This window comes from Callospermophilus lateralis, chromosome 13, assembly GCF_048772815.1.
Source record: "Callospermophilus lateralis isolate mCalLat2 chromosome 13, mCalLat2.hap1, whole genome shotgun sequence".
In the NCBI taxonomy this organism is placed as follows: domain Eukaryota; kingdom Metazoa; phylum Chordata; class Mammalia; order Rodentia; family Sciuridae; genus Callospermophilus; species Callospermophilus lateralis.
The window spans coordinates 15,368,599-15,388,470 of NC_135317.1; the positions used below are offsets into that span (position 1 = coordinate 15,368,599).

Here is a 19,872-nt window from a genome sequence, read left to right on the forward strand (position 1 = left end):
ATTAAAAATAATAAAAGCTGGGCTGGGGTTGTAGCTCAGTGAGACAGCGATTACCTAGCATGTGTGAGGCACTGGGTTCAATCCTCAGCACTGCATAAAATAAATAAATAAAATAAAGGTAATAATAAATAATAAAAATAGCAAAAACCAGGGAGAAGAAAGCCCACAGTGGTGAGACAAATGTGGATAAAAATATCAGAAAATAACCTTGAAGTCCTTAAGCGGTCCAGCCAGCCGTTCAAAGTAGCCTGCGTGCGACTGTATTTCTGATATCAAACTGTCAGTCCCCGTGGGCCCTTGACTGAGAAGCTGGGTCTTCACAGCGCATCCAGTAAGCTCTGAATGGCGCTGCATACCGTTTTAACTGTGTCCTAGGAAGCAGCCAGGCTAAGAGACGACAAAGCACGACGACCGGCAAGCAGCAGGTCCCAAGGGTCCACGCGGCTCTTGGTCAGTGCCCTGCGCTGCAACCCGCCGCCGGCTGCCCCGTCCGGCGCTCTCTGGACTCTGACCCAAAGCGGACGGGGAGGGGGACCCGGGAAAACCCTGGCTGGAGGCGGAAAGCGCCGCCGGAGCCTTCTACCCCGGCCGGGCCCTCCCGTCTCCGCGTCCGCCAGGCAGCCGGATCCGCGCGGGAACTCCGCAAACGTGCCCTTGTGCTGACCCCCTCTGCTCGTCCCACAGCGAGCCGGTCGCGGTCCCAGACCCCAGAGGCTGTGCAGGAAGCCTACTCGGGCAGCGGTCAGCAGCTGGGCCCGCCGGAAGTCCCCAGAGCCGCGAGGACGCCCGCACTTGGACACCGGCGGCGCCCGGAAATGGACGCGGACTGACTCCCCCGGCTTCCGTAGTCACCTCGGACGCCGGCTCGGAAGCCCGGACGGCGACCCGAGGCGGATAAACACCGGGTGTAGCTCCCGCTTTGGCAGCCCTGGGGTGAGTCACTGCGCCCGCCTTGGCGGCGGCACGGCCCGGACCCCGCTGGCCGGAAGGTCGCGCCAGCCGAGGCGGGCCTGGGGCATCGCCGTCCCACGCTCAGCTTCAGGGGCGGACCGGGATCCAGCACCCCGCCGCAGGCCCGCGGGGGCTGAGGGTCGTCGGGGTCACGGTGCCCCCCGTCGCCTCGCGGCCGGCGTCCTGGAGAGTGCGGGGCGGGCGGCTGAGTCACGGGCTGCGCCCCGGGCCGCTGGCCGCGGTGTCGGCTCTGGGGAGCAGCCCCGGAACGCTGGCCGCGGGTGTCGGCTCCGGGGAGCAGCCCCGGGCCAGTCCCGTGACTGGCCCCCGGGGAACTGGGCTGTGCCCGCCGCCGGCAGGTTCCCGGGGCTACACTGCCGTGCCGCCCGATGTAGAGCTCGCCGCCTGGGGAAGAGCTCCGGTCCCGGTCGCCGGCCGGAGGATGAGAGCGGTGCCGCTCCTCTGGCTGTGTGCGGGGCATGGCCGCAGCCTTGCACATGCTAAGGGTGCTCCACGGAGCTAGATCCCAGCCCCAAGTTCAGTTATTTTGATAATGAATTCCACATTAGAAAATTTGCACCGAAATATTTTAGAGGTAATTCCTGCACTCAGGAACCCAAGTTTTGTACGTTGGTACGATTTTAAGAATGGGGGGTTAGTAACGATGACCTATTGTTGGTAAATATTACTAAAATAACAGTTTAAACCTGAAAGTAGTTATGAGAAAAGGTGACGTATTCTTGTTTTCCCTCTATTTTGATTTTACACAGGGCGAGTACCTCAATTTCACTCTGGGGAACCTTTAAGTGAAACGTGGTTAAAATCTTACACACAGAAGAGACTAATCAACAATAAGTTTGAGAAGAATGATGTTGTCCTTAAACAATCTTCAGAACATCATCTATAACCCGGTAAGGGATTCCTGTCAAATCACTTTTCCCATGGCAGGATTGAGAGCAGATGCAATTGAATAGTAATTACCCATTGGAATGAGACCAGAATAAAATTCAGTGTGGTAGGAGTGTGGTGGGTGTTCTTGTCCCCTAGGGAGACAGAGGTATTAGTGACAATACAAAGTCATATGAGAATAGTGTCAAACAAAAAAATGTGTGCAAGCACATGGAGAAATGTCAGCTTGTGGTGGTGGTGGAGGGTGGGGAGGCTAAGGCCATAAAACATCACTTTAAAAGGGAAATGGATTCTTTTCAAGTTTTTCAATTTATTTTTTAATTAGAACTGTCCATAAGAAGTTAATGTCTCAGCTTTTCCCTCCACTTTTCAAATACATCTTGGTAGTTGAGAAGGGAGAATGTCAAGAGCCAGTGGTGAGACAGAGCAGGGTTAGCAGGGGCTTGTCCAGACCAGGCTGGTTCAAGAACCCCCAAATGACTGTGATTGTCAGAAACAGCAGTGATCACTCTGAGCAGTAAAGAACTCACTTCAGTTTTTAGAACTCTCTAGTTTCCACTTCTCTGAAGTTGTATTTAGGTCTGAGATAGGGCAGGTTTGTTTTTGGTAAATCCATTGGAGACTCTTGGGCAACAGAGGTGATGAGAGCCCTTGAAGTAAGTAGGCTCAATTTTTTTGTTTGTTTCAGTTGTAGACCTTTATTTTTGTTTTTATTTACTTTTATGGGTGCTGAGAATCTAACTCAGTGCCTCACACATGTTAGGGGAACACTTCACCACTGAGCTACAACCCCAACTCCATAGGCTCACGTTTTTGTTAATTATTTTGTTGCTGTACTTCTTTTCCCTTGAGTTTCAATGTCATTGAGTAGTGTGAGGTACAACCACTATATCAGACAACTCAGTTTTAGAAGAATTAGTATTTGGTAGTAATGGGTTTAAAAAGGAAAACTTGCTGAATTTGAAACCCGTGAGACATTTAAAATGATTTTGTGCACGTTAGGGCTAAAAGCATCTCAAGGTTGTAGACCTGACATTCTGCAAAGATTAAGACTAATAATAATTATAATAACAGCTGCCTGCCAAGGGTGACTGAAGGGCATCATCTTGGCTCAAGCTGGAGAACAGAGCAGATGGCCAGGGCTTCTGCTCACCCCTACCCTTCATGCACAGACACTTTAAATGTTAGTTAGCAAACTATTTTATAGGTTAAAATCTGAGCATGTCTTGATTCTAGCACACTGGTGATTCTTGTAATTTTTGGAGTTAGCCCCATACCCTGTAGAGTTGGAACAAAAATAAGTCAACTTCTGACTTGAGGAAGAGGAAAGCAGAACAGTGCTGCTTGATACTAGAAAATGCCTTTGGGTCTGGAGACATATCATGACCTGACTCCAAGGAGAATGTTCTGGTAGATAGCTTTGTTTTTGTTTTTCTGTTTCATAGTCAGTTCTCACAGAGTGGTACAAAAGGTTAGGTAGAAAAACTAAGCTGAATGGCAAGAATAATACTTTGCTGTGTCTTTAAATTTCCCCATTGTTAAGTATTCATAGCATGAAGTGCCACCTTACACTGAAATTACTCTCCCATTTGCAGTTTTTGCTCTACCAGTGGTCAAAAGACAAAAAACTTGGCATACTAGCAAAGAGATTTTAAATTAATAAGTTAGGATATATTGTAAGCTGGACTTTAAAAATCTGTTTTTCACATGGTGGTTATTTAATTTTGTTAGTGATCAGTTCATACAATGAGGAAGTATATATTATAGAGTCTCTTCTGTGTTCTTTATTAGGCATTATGAAGACAGAACTGTATCTTTTAATTTTTATTTCATATAGTTTTAAAATTTTTGGTCCCTTTTGTACAAACTTTGTCTATAATAACTCTTCTTGGAAAGGAAAAGGTAATATTGTAACTAGCCTGTGTATTGTTTTCTTAGCATTTCTCTTTGATTTGATGATATTTTAAATATTTTCTTTCCTTTCAAATTGAGTGAAAATGTGGGAGACAGTATTTTCATTTCATATCAGAAATGCTGTCAATGAGTCTTGTCACCCCTGAACACAGGTGGTGCTGTGGCACTGGCACTGCCTCTGACTATGGATGTGACTGCTGTCCCCTTGCTAAAGTGCATACTGCATCCCTATGACTTCTTGTCACTACTTCTGACTTAATGTCTGAGCTGGGAGTTCTGCCAGACAGTGGCGTCAAGTTCATAAAAGAGGAGTTATGCTGAGGTCAAGTTCATGAGAGAGGACACTTTCCAGACGCAGAAAGGGATGCTGATTTATAAACTGTAGTCTGCCTAATAATTGCATGCAGTAGGCATTGAATAAGTAGTCATCAGAAAGGCAAAGCAGGATGAATCACCTAGATGTTTTGGCAAGTAATACCGCATCTGACCACTGCTTAACTGGTGGCATTGTGTTTGATGTGATTACATCTGGTTTCTAATTTTTTTTTGTATAAGTTAATAATGACCTGTAAAGCAGCAAAGCATCTAGCTTGGAGTTGCCTGGAAAACAGTGCCCTTCTCCCTCATCACAAGAGCAGGTGCCGTGGGCTCATGAATGGGCTGCAGGGCATTTTGTTTCATGAACTTGGTCCAAAACAGTGGAATATCTTGTTGTCTTTTCCAAAGTGGGAAGCATTAACACAGACAACCACAGCAGCAAGTGGCCAAAATTCTCAACATGGTTATTTATACTTATCAGACTAGAACAACTTATTTACATTTGCAAACAATGATGGAAATAGATTATTTGGTCTCAAAAAGCTCTTTCTAACTATAAAATTAAGTGTATAATTAAAGATATTTTTGTGGTTATAAGAATATAAGTGCTTATTACATAATCTTGAAAATATACAAATATATAAAGAAAATTAAAATCCCATTCTCCACAAAAACTCTTGCAACATTTTTGGCTTATTCTTTAGTGTTTTTGTTTTAATGTTTATACTTATTAGTTGAGATCATGGTATATATAATCTTGTAGGTGACTTTCTCATGAAAATTAAACCCAGTATGTTATTCAGCACACTTAACCAGCTGTATTCGTGCATGCCTATAGTCCAAACCACTTGGGAGTTGAGGCAGCAGGTTGAGCCATGTGAGGCCACCTGGGCGACATACATAATAAGTCACCCATCTTTAAAGAAAAAACAAATTGCAGATATTAATCTTAACATCTGTAAAGTGTGAAGTTACAAATCTGCCCATCTTAAGAGACTTACATTATAGAAGATGCTACTGTGTATTTTCAGAGTCAGTTGTGGCTCAGAACAGCATGGAAGTGTAATTCCTTTTGTATTCCTGTATGCAAAACCAGCCACCTACCCAGTAATGCAGCTGCAGCCATCATCTGTGTGGTTGATGCATTTTTCCTCTGGTCTGTGGATCTCTGTCCTCTGCTCACCCTGCCTGCCGCAGCGATTGGCCATGACCCCAGTGAGATGACTGGCTTCCATAATTTCTTGTCTTATTGCTGAAGCAGTAGGAGCTTGCTGCCTTGGCTCAAAGTTCAGCATCTGCTTGATCACTTGTCTGCCAGAACCCAGTGACCAGGCTGTGAGAGGTATTGATCATTTCTTGACCTTGGTCCTGGTGAGGGAAAGGTGGTGACCCAGGTCTATCCACAAGGCTCAGCGTCAAGGCAGAGCTGTGTGCCAACAAACAGACTCCAAAGTGCTGTGATGGGCAGGGGCAGCTCATCAGCCTGGGAACTGGGGAAAGGTTCCATGGGGAGACCACGCTCCAGCTAAGATCTTGCACATATGAGCTACCAGTCAGCACTATGTGGCTTCTCTTGTTTTGTGTCTTGCCTCTTGATGATCAGAGCCACCTTGGGTAGGCTTAGGCATGCATGTCATCACTCAGGCCAGTGTTGCCTAAAACATACTGACATCTGGCCTGCACATCCTTGTCAGAGGCTCCAAAGGGGAGGAAGGAGATGCAGAAGATGTAGCCATGTGATGCAGATCCCCACTCAGGGACAGGGAGTCATGTCTAGAAAAGGGGAAAGAAGATCTGACAGTCAGGTCCCAGACAAAAAGGCTGGGGTCCAGGGCTGGTGCTGTGGCTCAGCGGTAGCACACTTGCCTGGCATGTGAGGCACTGGGTTCGATTCTCAGCACTACGTGAAATAAATAAAGGACTATCAACAACTGAAAAAAAAAAAAAGCTGAGGTCTGGGCTAAATAGGTAGGTGAATGTCTTAAGAGACTCCTAGACTCCCAGAGCTACAAAACTGTACCATGATGACAATTAAATCAATAAATATAAACATTAAAATAAGAGCTCATCCTTAAGATGCACAGCTCTCTGGTTCTTTGGGCTGTGATGTGAAAGTTCAGTGGAAGTCAGGGCCTGGAACCCCAGGCTTGAGGGTGTGGCTTGTTGCTGTCTCCATCAGCCTGGGCCACAGGCTTTGGGTGGTCTTAAGCCTTCTGCTAGGATCATCTATGAAGCAGTGAGGAGAAGGGTGGATTCTAAGTCGTTCTGTTTCTTCTTACGATTACTATATTAAGTAGAAGTTTTAATTCACAAAGCCCTCAACCAAATTAAAAGCAGTATGTTGGGGCTGGGGCTGGGGCTGGCCTGGGGCTCAGTGATAGTGCACTTGCCTGGCATTGTGAGGCACTGGATTCGATTCTCAGCACCACACATAAATAAATAAAATAAAGATCTATCAACAACTAAAAAATAAAACTAAAAAACTAAAAAAACTAAAAAATAAAAATAAAAGCATAATGTCTTTTTTTCTAAGGAACTAAGAGTAATTTGCAGATACTGTGGGATCCTAGCTCTGTTGGTTGATCCCTTATAACTGTTTGATTAGTGAAGATGGCTTGAAAGATGCTGGATTCCAAGCAATTTATATTCAGCCTTTAAAAAATGTAGTCATTCTCAAAGCACTTTGCAACATTTGACATTGAGCAAAAAATACTTTATCTTGTTAAGTGTCAGTTCTGCAAAATGAGTATAATGATGCTCCCAGACACATCTGGAAATGATAATAACTGAGAAAATAAAATTGCAAGTCCTGTAAAAAAATAAAATAAAACTGTAGTATTTTTTTGTCAATCACTGGGTTTGGTTATAACTACTTGGTAAGTAATTTTGTTTATGTAAACATATATTTGTTCAATTTTTTTCCCTTAGATGATCCCCTATGTGGGCACCATTTCTGAGCAACTGGATCCTGGATCGTTAATTGTAATCCGTGGGCATGTTCCTAGTGATGCAGACAGGTAAGATCATTGTATTAGAAGGAAAAAAACCATAAACTGTATGTTTATAATTGTAACAACAAAAAATAATGTGGGAGAGACCATTTGGATACTCTGAGGCCTGATCTGCTTTCATCAACAGCTCCATTAAGGTGCTGAGGAGATGAAAATGAATAAGTGATGAAAGATTATTGGAATTTTTTATTTCATTGCTAAAAGTCTGATTTTAAAAAATTGTTTTTTAGTTGTTGATGGACCTTATTTTATCCATTTATTTATATGCAGTGCTGAGAATTAAACCCAGTGCCCATACATGTGAAGCAAGTGCTCTACCGCTGATCCACAATCCCAGCCCTAAAAGTTTGATTTTAATATAAGAATAAGATATATAACAAAAAAGGGAATTATTTTCAGATGCTTCAGAGGTGGTTCAGGCATAGTCTAACATTCCACAGCATCTTTTAAGACCATTTGGAATAGCTTCAAATGGGTAAACTGAGTGCTTCTGGTGAACAGCCTGGACTGGGGTGTATCAGAGCTGGGCTCAGCTATGTGGCTGATGCTCAAACATGATTTTATAAGGTCAGATCTCAAGCAGGTACCCGGACATTGGCAGTCAACTCCTCAAGTCGGAAGAGATATAGGGTCTGGCTCTACCCTGCTGTCCCTAGGGGGAGGTCCTCTGTCTGGATTTCCTCAGCTAGAATCCCAGCCTCCATCATTGTTTTGGGCAGTTGGGTGACATGTATGAGGACAGGCAGAGCATGGAGGACAAAGGGCAAATGTCAACTTCCCTTTAAGGCAGCTTCCAGTGGTTTATTGGCAGAGCTTTGACCATGCAGGCCAAGGGAGACCCAGCTTAGACTGAAGGGCTCTTGTTATTGAGGTGGAAGGAAAGGAAGGTGAGGCATCTAGCTGTTGTGGCACCCTGAGTGTGAAGAACAAGGGTCATGTGTCACTTGGCCTGGGTGCTTTCTGGGCTTTTTCCTTTTGCTGGCCTCCGGGCTTCACGTGGTGCCTGTTTTTTCTCACAGATTCCAGGTGGACTTACAGTGCGGCAGCAGCATAAAGCCTCGAGCTGACGTAGCTTTTCACTTCAACCCTCGTTTCAAAAGGACCAACTGCATTGTTTGCAACACTCTGATAAGTGAAAAATGGGGATGGGAAGAGATCACCTATGACATGCCCTTCAAAAAGGAAAAATCGTTTGAAATTGTGATTATGGTACTGAAGGACAAATTCCAGGTGGGCTCTGGAGAAGGACAAGCAGAGTCTTAACTAGTGGGGACAAGTGTCCAGGGAGCACTTTACATTTTCAAGCTCACCATCTGCATCTTATACCCGAGAACGTGCAAGGCTCTGTACTTGTCCTCTGAAGTAGGACCAGCAAGCACCTAGCTGTGATTGGGGCACAGCTACTCTCCAGCATATTGTGGCTATGCGGGGACACAGGCCCACTGTCGCTGCATCTTAGTCACATTTCCCCCAGCAGGGCTCAGTTCTGAATTGACATAGCATCACATTAAGTGTGAGAAAGTAAACTATAGCCAGCACCCCGAGTGAGAGGTCTTGCCGTAGGATAGTTATGTAGAATCATGAGGACCTGGTAAATTCTCCCTGGCTTTATGGTTTTTCTCATAACCTGAGTGTATGGTGGGAGGTGGAATTTCGTTCTGGAACCCCTGCCCTTGCTGGCACTCAAGCCCACGGAGCTCTTGCAGACTAGAGATCCCACAACTCTACTAGGGGTCTCACATCTATGCAGGTCTGTGCAGCACCCTGGCCCATGGGTAGTGCTCCCAGGGGAAAATCCTCTAACCTCCTAGACTTCCCTCTTCTCACTCTTCTTCGCCCTTTCTAGCTCCTGTTAGGACAACAGTCCCTGTACTATTGTTCCTGCTTTAAAGTGTTTACTTTGCTCCCTGGTGGATTTTAAGTTCCTTGAGTCAGAGACCATCCTGTGTGCTGCTTGGGTTCTAACGTGGTCCCTGCATATGGGGGAAGGCAAGGAGAAGGAGCCAGGGGTTGGTCCTGTTTGCGACTGGCACTATGCTGAGGACTTGCAGGAGCTGCGCTGCTCTCTGCTCACATCTGTGCCCACTGAGGCTGAGGCCATGCTGGCTCCTCCTCACGGGTAGAAAGCAATCCCAGATGAGTTGGGAACTTGCTCATGTTCACTCAATACAGATTTGTGAAACTTCTGACACATGGGTGGTCTCTGTTAGAGTGGTCCCCAGAGACTGTGTGAGGGAGAAATGTGGGGTAAATCATTAACCTAGGTTCCCAGGCCCCAGGACTGGAGGGTAGGGGCCGGGTGGCTTTGAGTCCCTGCATGTCTGCTGCACCTGCCCAGGTTCACAGATGTGCATGTGCATATGTCCCTGAAAGATGTGCATGTCTGTCTGGGGAGGTGGTTCAGGGCACTTAATCAGATCAGGAACCCAGAACTTTCAGGAACTCTGCTGTGCAGAAGCTGTTTTCTGCCATAATTTGTCAGCTCTAAGTAGAGACCTGTGGGAAAAGGCACAAAATGAAAGCCAAGGAAACATTTGGATTTGGATAATGTTAATTTATTAACTGTTTTGGGGGTGTTGTCTTCTGTGTCCCTCCAGGTGGCTGTGAATGGAAAACACACTCTGCTCTATGCCCACAGGATCAGCCCAGAGAAAATAGACACTCTGGGCATTTATGGCCAAGTTAATGTCCACTCAGTGGGCTTTAGCTTCAGCCTGGTGAGTACCTTCCATGCATAGTGTGGGCCTTTTTTTGCTGATGTTTTCATAAGGAATGGCAGAAAATATCTTTTAACACCTTCAGATGAGATAAAAATAAATAAAATAATAAATCTCTTCCTCAATTTCTTGACCAGGGCTTTATTCTAGCAAAACAACCAACCTTTTTAGCTGGAGAAGATGTATTTTCCTTTCATGGGAGCACAATGGAGTATTTTCACTTTCCTAGAAGTGGGGAGTGTCTGAGTATTTGCAATTTAAGTTTTGCTGTATATTGCCAACTTGCCCCGAAAGATGAAAACAGTTGGCACTCTCAGCGGCAGTGCCATCTGCTCACATTCTTGTTGAAATCTGAGCTCATTCTCTTTAACGCTTGCCACTGAGGGAAGCCCCAGTGTCAGGTGTTCTGGGATCATAATTTTCAAAGATATTTTCATGTTTAGTACCATTTAATTTTTTGATATGTTGAATAGGTTACATTCTGATGGATATTAATCTTTACTGTCTTTTCTTTAGGATTTACAGAATACTCAGGCATCTACTCTGGGACTGACACAGATAAGTAGAGAAAATGTAAATATGAAATTTTTTTTATATTTTTAAAAATATTTATTTATTTATTTTTTTGTAGTTGGACACATACCTTTATTTTATTTATTTGTTTTTATGTAGTGCTGAGGATCAAACCCAGGGCCTCACACATGCTAGCCGAGTGCTGTACCACTTTGCTTCAACCCTAGCCCCATGAAATCTTTTAATGAAATGTTTTTGGTTTTTTTTAGTTGCCATCAGGTGGAAGGAAGGCTGAGTTTTAAAAAAATATACTTTTACTATGAGGCCAGGCTGGAAGCAATCATTTAAACAGCGTGGCACATATTTCTCACAGTACCAGGAACTGATGCTTAACCTGTCAGTGTATGTGTGACTATACTGTTCTCATGTGAAACACACCTCTTGTTCTTGCTCTTGACTGGTCCTGGCATGAGGCATTTTTTTTCCTGATTTATTTTTATCACTTTATTTGTAATTTGCAAGACTGCAGCATCAACTTTTTATTTGTTCTTTTAAGTTATACATGAAAGTATAATGTATTTTCAAATATTATACATACATGGAGTATAACTTCCCATTCTTCTGGTTGTACATGATGTACATGTATTCATATATGAACATAGGAAATTTATGTCCCATTCATTGTACTGTCTTTCCTATTTCCCATTCTTCCTCCTTTCCCTTCATTCTCCTTTGTCTAATCCAAAGTACTTCTATTCTTCCCTACCTGCCCCTACTGCCCTTATTGTGAGTTAGCATCCATGTATTGGAGAGAATATTTGGCCTTTGGTTTTTTGAGATTGGCTTATTTCACTTAACATGATAATCTCCAGTTCTATCCATTTACCGGCAAAAGCCATAATTTCATTTCTCTTTATGGATGAGTAATATTCCATTGTGTATATGTACCACATTTTCTTTATCCATTCATCTGTTGAAGGACACCTAGGCTGGTTCCATAGTTTAGCTATTGTGAATTGAGCTGCTGTAAACATACCACATCACTATAATATGCTGATTTTAAGTCCTTTGGGTATATTTACTGAGGAGTGGGATAACTGGGTCCAATAGTGGTTCCATTCCAAGTTTTCTGAGGAATCTCCATACTGCTTTCCATAGTGGATGCAACAATTTGCAAGTCTCACCAGCAATGTATGAGTGTACCTTTTCCCCCACATCCTACATTTATTGTTACTTGTATTATTAATAATTGCTATTCTGACTAGAGTGAGATGAAAGCTCCATAGTTTCAGTTTGACACAAGGCATTTTAAAGTATTGAACATCAGACTGTGGCACAGATCCATGTGTATGTCCTCTCCCGTGGGAACAAGTGCAATTTAAAAATTGCATCTTTGCTAGTCTTTTTTTTAATATTTATTTTTTAGTTGTAGTTGGACACAATATCTTTATTTTATTCATATATTTTTATGTGGTGCTGAGGACTGAACCCAGGGTCTCGCAGGTGCGAGGCAAGCACTCTACTGCTGAGCTACAACCCCAGCCTGCATCTGTGCTAGTCTTAATGGATAAAAGTCAGTCTGTCCCTTTTCACACATTAATATTTCACAGCACATAATTTCAGCATTTGGATGGTACTAGGAAAGGATGTGTTTCAAGTTCACATGTAGTTATATAAAATATTATCAGTTTATGGAGGAGGATGAAGGTTCAGATGAACAGAGCTGTTGGTCTCTGTTCTAGCCATGGCACCCAGGATAAAGCACTGGCTGCCTGCTTGGGTGCCACACCCAGAGTAGAGTGGACACTGACGGCCCAGAGCTGAGCTCAGGCTGACCAACTACATCAGACTGCTTCTATTATGGAATGTCAGTCTTTCCTTTAAACATTCTCATTTTTCTCTCTTCCAATAGGTACAAAAGTCTGGCATTTCACAGCTTGTAAGTATTTTTTTTCTAGTCATTCAATGAAGAACATTTTATAAAATTGCCTCAAAAATGAATAGCTTAACCTTGAAAGGCAGCTTCCTTCTTTCCATACCTTACTGTAGAACTGTTTCCCTGCAGCCTAGTAATAGAGAAGGAGACATTTCTAAAATCGTACCCAAAACTGTCTACACCAAGAGCAGAGATCCGACTGCCAATCACACTTTGACTTCCACCAAAATACTACCTACCAACTCTTTGTCAAAGGTTTGAAGAGCCAAAAATTTTCTTACCTTTACATAAAGATTTAAGTTATAATTATGTTCATCATCTTTGTCCCTCAGTAGCAGCCCAGAGCAGCTAGTCATGCTTGTGTGTTGTCACTGGACAGACACAGGCGGCACCCAGGCATGTTTCTGAGCCCTTCACCTCTGTCCTCAACTCCTTCCAGCATGGCTGCCTCCCCTTCAGGCAGAACGCACAGGGCATCAGGGCCACCCATGCCCACTCACTTGGTGGTGTAAATGTTGTCATTGGTAACATGCTGTGAGCTAGGCACAGCACTGCTGCATGGGCCCCATTAGGGACCAAAGCAGACTTGGTGTGTCCCCTCATGGGATTTCCAGGCTCTCTGAACCATGCCCCCATGGAATGTGGCCAGTTTCCTCATGAAGTCGCTTCCTGGTTTTCAATGTGGCTTCTTTTTAGACTCTGCCATTTGAAGCGAGGTTGAACTCCCCCATGGGCCCTGGACGAACTGTTGTTGTGAAAGGAGAAGTGCATGCAGACGCCAAAGGGTCAGTATGGCTGTTACAGTGAGTGGGAGTCCCTGCCAGGCGCCTGAGGCCTCCTTTTCCTCATGATAATCCTCAGGGCTATAAGTGGGGCTAATGACAGACCACATGTGAAAGACAGAACGTTAAAGCAAGAGGAGGTTAGACTGAGCCAGTATGCTGACCAAAGTCTTTTCTAGCCAGACAAGAGGGTGGCATTTCTGTCTTCAAGGCCCTCCTAGAACTCCAGAGCAGCCCCAAGAGATTGGGCAGCTTTTTTAGGGCCCCCTCCTATCTTGTGACTTAGAACATTTTTGCTTTAAGAACCTTTTCCAGAGATGGCCAGATTTCTGAAAGCTTGAAATATAACTATTTCCTAGACAGTAATATGCATTCAAGAAGATGACTACAACACCCACATGACCAGACTTGCCTCCTACAGCCTGAAGCAGTCATTTACTTTTCCAGCACTGAGCCTTACGCTTCTGCCCAGCTGGATCTCAGCCTCAACACTGATGTTAAAGTTTTTTGTTATTTTCATTTTATAAGCAACATACTAGTGGAATGCTATCTCCTCAGAATTGGAAATTTACCTTTGCCTGTGTCCCCTGTCCCTGTGCTTACCAGTTAGATATAGTCATGGTCACAGTTAAGTTGATGTTAAGATTGCAGAATCTGCCACTACTCTTGTCCTACTTGGTTAACTGTTTTTTTTTTGTTTTGTTTTGTTGTTTTTTCTTCTCAAAAGCTTTAATGTTGATCTAGTATCAGGAAAATCAAGGGATATCGCTCTACATTTGAACCCACGCCTGAATATTAAAGCATTTGTAAGAAATTCTTTCCTTCAGGAGGCCTGGGGAGAAGAAGAGAGAAATATTACCTGTTTCCCATTTAGTCCTGGGATGTACTTTGAGGTAAGAATATATTTTTTGAAAATGGGATAGGAAAGCAAATCCTGAAACTTGTCTCAGGACTTGAATGATGAGTGTAATCTCAGGTGGACACAATGTAGGAACCCCAAAATTGCTGGTTTGCACATCTGTTGCCTGCCATCTTGGCACAGTTTCGTGTCGCAGCCCTTTCTTTCTTTCTGTATGTGTGTAAGAAAAAATACATCAGACCCTTGCAGCTAAAAGGCAAGTAGTCCTGGAGTCCCCAAATATTTCAGTACTGTGGTAACACATGCCTTGCCCGAAATAAGTTCCTGAGATACTGAGCAGAGAATGAAGTCCTTGAATGGTGGATGCTGAGTGGCTGCCTGGGCTCGCTCACTAGAATAGGCCTCACTGCTACACACTATCACACCTAGGGCCATTGATTTGGGTCCCACTTCCACGTTTTAGACCATCATATGCTCTGAAGCACTGGGCTTTCAAGGACTCATCAGAACTTGAAAATCAGAACTGGTTCTTGGAAGCAGGAACATCAAGGCTGGAAACAGGAGAACAGTTTCACAGAAGGCTCACTCCCTAGTTCCAGTGTGATGAGTGCCCTTATGTGGATCAGAGAGAGATGTGGGCATTCAGAAGGTTCTGTGAAGTTGTGGTTATTGAAGTCAGAAGGCTAGGAAGAATGTGGAAGGCCAGATTTAGGGAACAACTCACTCCAGGTGGGAAGGGTGGCACAGGTTTGCTGAATTGGCAGGAATCAGGGCACAGAGGGTGACTTGGAATTCACAGAAGGTAGATGAAGGATCGTAGAAGGAATTTGGTCTCTGTAGCTTGTGACAGAAAACCAGTGATATAACTGGACCTATCAGGGCCCAAGTTTGGTTCTATGCTCTCAAGAGAAATGAAGATAATACGATGAAAAACTAAAGCCTGGCTGAGGGGAGATGGACTAATCCTGTGTCTTGTATCCATCCTCAAATCATGCCAGTCACCCTCGTTTGTTTTCTGCTGTGGGGAGTGGTAATTATCTCTTGACCACTGCTGGCAGTCTTCCATAGTGACTCAATTTTTGATTGCCTGAAACGTCTGATTTTTTATTATGCTTTTGAGATTATCTCAGATTTGTCCACTATGTCATTTACTTTCATTTTAAACAAGCTTTTCTCAGATTCACTTATTCTTTTATTTATAGTTTTGCAGTGCTGGGATGAAACCCAGGGCCTCATACATGGTGGGGAAGTGCTATACCACTGAGCTACACTCCCAGCCACTCCATTAAAAAAAAAAAAAATTATTCAGTATTGTTATTTCAAATATGTGCTCTTCTCTTATTAAATTCATGTTCTGAACTGAACAACAGATGCTGGCAGGAGATTGTTGTTCATTTCTTCCAGGCTGGCCTCTCCTGTGTCCCTCCTGTGTCTTGTGTTTTACAGTAGTAGTCACCCTGCTATCTCTTCCTATCTCTCAGATTGTAGGTATTTTCCTCAGTTCTCTGTATAGCCCTAGAACTTTCATTTTGATCAGCTGTTACCCAGGCATTTCTTCTTGCCAATTTTCTTGGTAGACATTTGCATTACTACTGTCAAAAGAAAGACATTAACCAGATACAATAGTGCCTGTGTGTAATCCCAGTGGATTGCAAATTCAGGGCCAGCCTCAGCAATTTAGCAAGGCCTTAAGCACTTCAGGAGACCCTGTCTCAGAAAGGACTGGGAATATGACTCAGCCCTGGGTTAAATCCCTAGTACCAAAAAAAGAATAAAGAACCTTAACTGGCTTCTCTGCAGACCTTTGGCGTCCAGGGATGGGTGGATTAGCAGCCAGCCTGGGCTGCTCTGTTTTCTTCCGAAGTCTCCAGGATAGCAAGGAGTATAGTGCAAGGCCACCAAAATAGCCTTTTCAGAGTGGATAGAATCAGTGGTCACACTGGCATCAGGCATACAGGTGATGTGAAAGGACACTAGACTTTTGGGTGTGCATCTCATTGTTTAGGTAAAGCACTCCAAAGTGCTACTCCTAGTGATGAAACTGCCAGAATAGTATTACTCCAGAGGTACGGGGTATTCAGCTTTGAAAAGTTTTGCGGAGACACACTGAAGCCGAGTTGTGCAAAGCTGAAATGGCCTCAGGACCACCCACCAAGGTCCTGAGTTAGTAATGCCTCAAGCTTCTGAAATCACCTATTAATGTCTGACTTGCCCAAGACCCTACAGTTTGAGGCAGGAAAGAACTCAAGGCTCTTAGTCCCCAGTCTGTAAGTTGGAAAGCCTCTCAATGAGTAAGGGTAAAGATACAAGCAGCTTCCCTCCTTCATCAGTTCCTAAACACTGAGATGAGGGGCAGCTTTCTGTTTTTGCGGAGCAAGGGGCAGGATGGGGGCTTTAGGAGGGGTGAGCAGAGGAAAGGAAGGTCAGTAGGCCCTGGGGATCCACATGGAGAATCTGAGCATATGAAAGTTCCTTCCTAGTATGATGAGACGGGAAGTGCCACTCCCATACCCTGGTTGATTTGGGTGCTAGAAATGAAAGCAGGGAAGTGAGCAGCAGCAGGCTGGGAGAACCACTCTAGACAGGAAGTAAACCAGATTGTTTTCCTTTGACTCTCTATTAGTGTGCTACAGACAAACTCAGGGAGGCCACTAATGGTGTGTTTCCTTTCCTTTCAGATGATAATTTATTGTGATGTTAGAGAATTCAAGGTTGCAGTAAATGGCGTGCACAGCCTGGAGTACAAGCACAGATTTAAAGAGCTTGGCCGCATCGACATGCTGGCCATTGATGGTGATATTCGCTTACTGGAAGTAAGGAGCTGGTAGCTGCCGCCACTGCTACAAAACCCAAAATACAAATGGCTTATGTGATTCTGGCCATGTCAAACACATCTGGCTGTCCCTGCAGTTTCTGTTGTTAAGTTGAGCTTGCACAGCACTAAGTTCTCCTGAATGTTCTCAGTCTTTGCCATGCTTTGTGGCTCCCTAGCACCAGAGGAGGAAACAGGGGCAACAGCAACTTGTAACATTAGGGTGGCTCTGTTCTCTGCCCCTGGACTCCTCTTAAAATCACACTCAAGTATTTATTAAGTGCCTACTATACTACATCTGCTGATAGGTACTGAGCATATCTTTTCTGTCATAAGTGTGTTAGGAGCTAGGACATGTGCATGGTGGGCGCAGGACCTACCTTCAGCCATGTGCAGTCTTCTGAGGACACTATGTTCACCCATCAGAGGTCTTTCAGGGCTAAGGGCTATGCTCCTGTAAAACATTAGTTTACAGAAGCCACTACCCCTCCCCAGCAGTGGCTTCCAGTCAGTCCTGTCTTAGTCCATGATTGTGGACAGATGCTAACTTTCATCTGGCAATTGATTTTGAGCTTAATGAACACCTAGTTGTCCTTGCTAAAGAAAGCTTTTCCAAATAATCAACATTATGACATCTGAATAAAAAAAAAAAAAAAAAAGCAAAAGTCAAAGCAAAACAAAAACCAAATGATGCTGACTTTAGCTTGACGCCAGACTTCAGGTAGTCCACCTGTCTCTTGTCAAGAGCCAGAGTGTGCCTGTGGCAAGTCAGGTACATAAGGTCTGTAAAATACCTGTGGGAGGCAGTGAAGTCGAGATGAGACCCAGGGTATTTATAAAACAGGCATTCCCAGAAGGCAGAATCTACTTGTGAAAGACCAATGAATTAGGTAAAGGGAACGTAAAAATGTTGTGTTGGCATGCAAACCAGCATTCACCTTTGCTCTTCTAAAAATTAGTCCATCATTAGCAACTGAGATCAAAACCTTGTTCTGCTTCAGTGATTAAAATCAAACCTGTGTCAGCAAGTTCAACTGTTGCCTTTCTGTAGTTTTTCCATCATTTGAAGGGAGTTGGCAGAAGTTCTATGTAGAATCTTTACAGGTCAGATCTTGTTAGAGGAGATTTCAAAGTTTTGTGTGTAGAGAAGAAAAAAGCTAAAATCATCATTTTATCATGTTAAACTGCTAGGCAGAATTCTGCCAGGGTTCAGATATATTTTCATAACAGATTTGGTTAGATATCATTTATAGCCACATATTAAAAAAGAATATCAATTTTTTGTTTATTTAAGAAAAGTAGTGCTGAGTCTTGCCAAACTCAAGAAGACTTTGGAGGGGAGCAGGGAAAGTTGCAAAGTGGGCTAGAAGGCTCTAGAGTCCCCCAGGGTTATAGGGTTCTTTCTTTCCATGAAGACATCAGAGTGTATATGACAGAGATGTTAGACTGAAAGGCACTTAGGAGGAAAAAGAAGCCCACTCCTACTGTCCTCAGTGAGTCTTAAGAAACCCAAAACCTTAAGATTTTTTTTAAAAAAAGCATTTGTGTTTACTAATGAACCTTATCAAGACACCAGGACATTGCTTAGGGGAATCTGCATTTCTAGCAAGCTCCTCACTGAGCTCAAAGTTGGCCTTGTGTTTGTCAGTTCTGCACTGAAATTTCTTGATTAGATTAGACAGAGCTGGGCACGGTAGTACACACTGTAACCCACCACTCAAGAGACTGAGGCAGGAGGATCACAAGTTCAGAGAGCTTTGCAAGATTGTCTCAAAATTGAAAACAAAAACAAATGGGCCGGGGGTATGGTCCAGTGGTTAAGTGCCTCTGGGTTCAATCCCTGGTACCAAATTAAGAAAAAATAATTTAAATCAAAGACTTTCGCTCAATGTGAACATTCTATGGAACAGTTCGTCAATGCCTTATAAATAGAAGGCAGATTTGTTTGATTTTAGCTCAGTGTTTACCTTCCAGCTTCACCATGACACAGCACTAGAGACAGCAAACTTCAAAGCCTGGAAAAAATGTGCTGCTGTTTTCTGAGTTGATCACCAAAGGAAAGTTGGTGTGTTTTAACTGTGGAGGGGGCTCCCTCCCTCATGCCATCTAGTATGTCCGGGTCCTTCCTGTGTGACCGGCCAGGTGTGGGGTGTTTTATAAATATGGTGTTGCTGCCTCCCCACCCCTACCCCAAAAGGGTTAAAAGATTCAGGAGGCAATCATAGTCATTGAGTGTAAAATGCATTTAGAAGTGCTTCCCTACATGGACACATAGAGAAATGAAGGCTGCATTGTCAGTCTCCCCAAACTGGCTTTCATCCATATATTCCTGTTGAACACAGAATTGTGTGAGTGAATCTCCAGCAGGGAGACACAGCTATGCTGAACAGTAAGGACTTCAGGTCTAAGGGAGCTGTCAGCTTTGGGTGCTGAAGTCAAACACACAAGTCAGAGTAACTCCATTCAAAGACTATAAGTGCTTACATCATAAATCATTTACTCTTAACAACTATACAGCTGAGGGGGAAGCTCGTGTGGCAGCATAGGCCAGGCGCCGGACTTGGCAAAGCAGTCTGTAAGGTCTTTAAGTAGTCCCATTAGGTGTGAAAGCACCAAAAGTAACATGGCACCAAACACCCCAAAATAAAAATATGAACTCTGAACTCAGTTTTAAAAACCAAGGAAAGTTTCAGAAGTAGCTCTGGAGCGGCTCCCCCAGCGTGACTTCCAGTTGCTGAATGGCCTTTTGGCACTGGTGTTCTACTTCCTCACATTCATCTAAAAAAATGAAATATCAAAATTAAAATCTGGGTCCATTTGTCATCCCGCCTCAGTTATCAGCCTAATTTTCAACGTCCTATGTTATCTAGCAGCAGTTCCCTCAGAGTGGAAGAAGCTCAGAGGCGACCCAGGGCACATGGTGCACTCCCCTCTGCCTTCCCTCCCTCCTACAGAGTGCCTGGCTGTTCAACAGAACAGAGCCTGGGAGTAGAGCAGGCACTCCCAGACCCAAAACTCAAGGAAATGCGCTCTTAGAAGCTCACACAACCCCTCTCCAGGGGCAAGTCACAGAGCAAGATGCTCTTCTGCTTATGAGAAGCAGCGAATCATCGTGCAAGTACTGGTCCCCTTGCCCAGCATCCCTGCTTA

The 19,872-nt window shown here is 44.0% G+C and overlaps 2 protein-coding genes across 6 annotated transcripts in view; one reads left to right on the forward strand and one right to left on the reverse strand.

Annotated features, from left to right (window-relative positions):
- The first annotated feature begins 448 nt into the window (after positions 1 to 448).
- On the forward strand, positions 449 to 19,545 carry Lgals8 (galectin 8). Of its 4 annotated transcripts, XM_076831601.2 has the most exons (11): positions 449 to 933; positions 1,722 to 1,862; positions 7,021 to 7,109; positions 8,123 to 8,333; positions 9,701 to 9,820; positions 10,337 to 10,393; positions 12,246 to 12,272; positions 12,399 to 12,524; positions 12,966 to 13,054; positions 13,779 to 13,944; positions 16,589 to 19,545. In XM_076831601.2, the coding sequence occupies exons 2-11, from the start codon at positions 1,818 to 1,820 to the stop codon at positions 16,736 to 16,738; spliced, it is 1,080 nt and encodes a 359-aa protein (XP_076687716.1). In that variant the 5' UTR covers positions 449 to 933; positions 1,722 to 1,817; the 3' UTR covers positions 16,739 to 19,545. The 4 variants fall into 4 exon arrangements, with proteins under 4 accessions (XP_076687716.1, XP_076687712.1, XP_076687715.1 ...); XM_076831597.1 differs by lacking the exon at positions 12,399 to 12,524 and having other exon boundaries at positions 468 to 933; XM_076831600.1 differs by lacking the exons at positions 449 to 933; positions 12,399 to 12,524 and adding an exon at positions 1,274 to 1,584.
- Heatr1 (HEAT repeat containing 1) overlaps positions 19,186 to 19,872 on the reverse strand; it is a 44,866-nt gene continuing 44,179 nt past the window's right edge. For both annotated transcript variants that reach the window (XM_076831596.1, XM_076831595.1), the window contains exon 45: positions 19,186 to 19,500. In XM_076831596.1, the coding sequence (XP_076687711.1) occupies positions 19,412 to 19,500 (89 nt within the window). In that variant the 3' untranslated portion in view covers positions 19,186 to 19,411. The remainder of the gene's footprint in view (positions 19,501 to 19,872) is intronic.

Excerpts from the sequence above, each read along its gene's own strand:
- Lgals8 (XM_076831601.2), top strand. The coding sequence starts at position 1,818 with ATGATGTTGTCCTTAAACAATCTTCAGAACATCATCTATAACCCG. Across the intron at positions 1,863-7,020 it reads AGAACATCATCTATAACCCG|ATGATCCCCTATGTGGGCAC; the intron begins GTAAGGGATTCC and ends TTTTTCCCTTAG. Across the intron at positions 9,821-10,336 it reads TGGGCTTTAGCTTCAGCCTG|GATTTACAGAATACTCAGGC; the intron begins GTGAGTACCTTC and ends TCTTTTCTTTAG.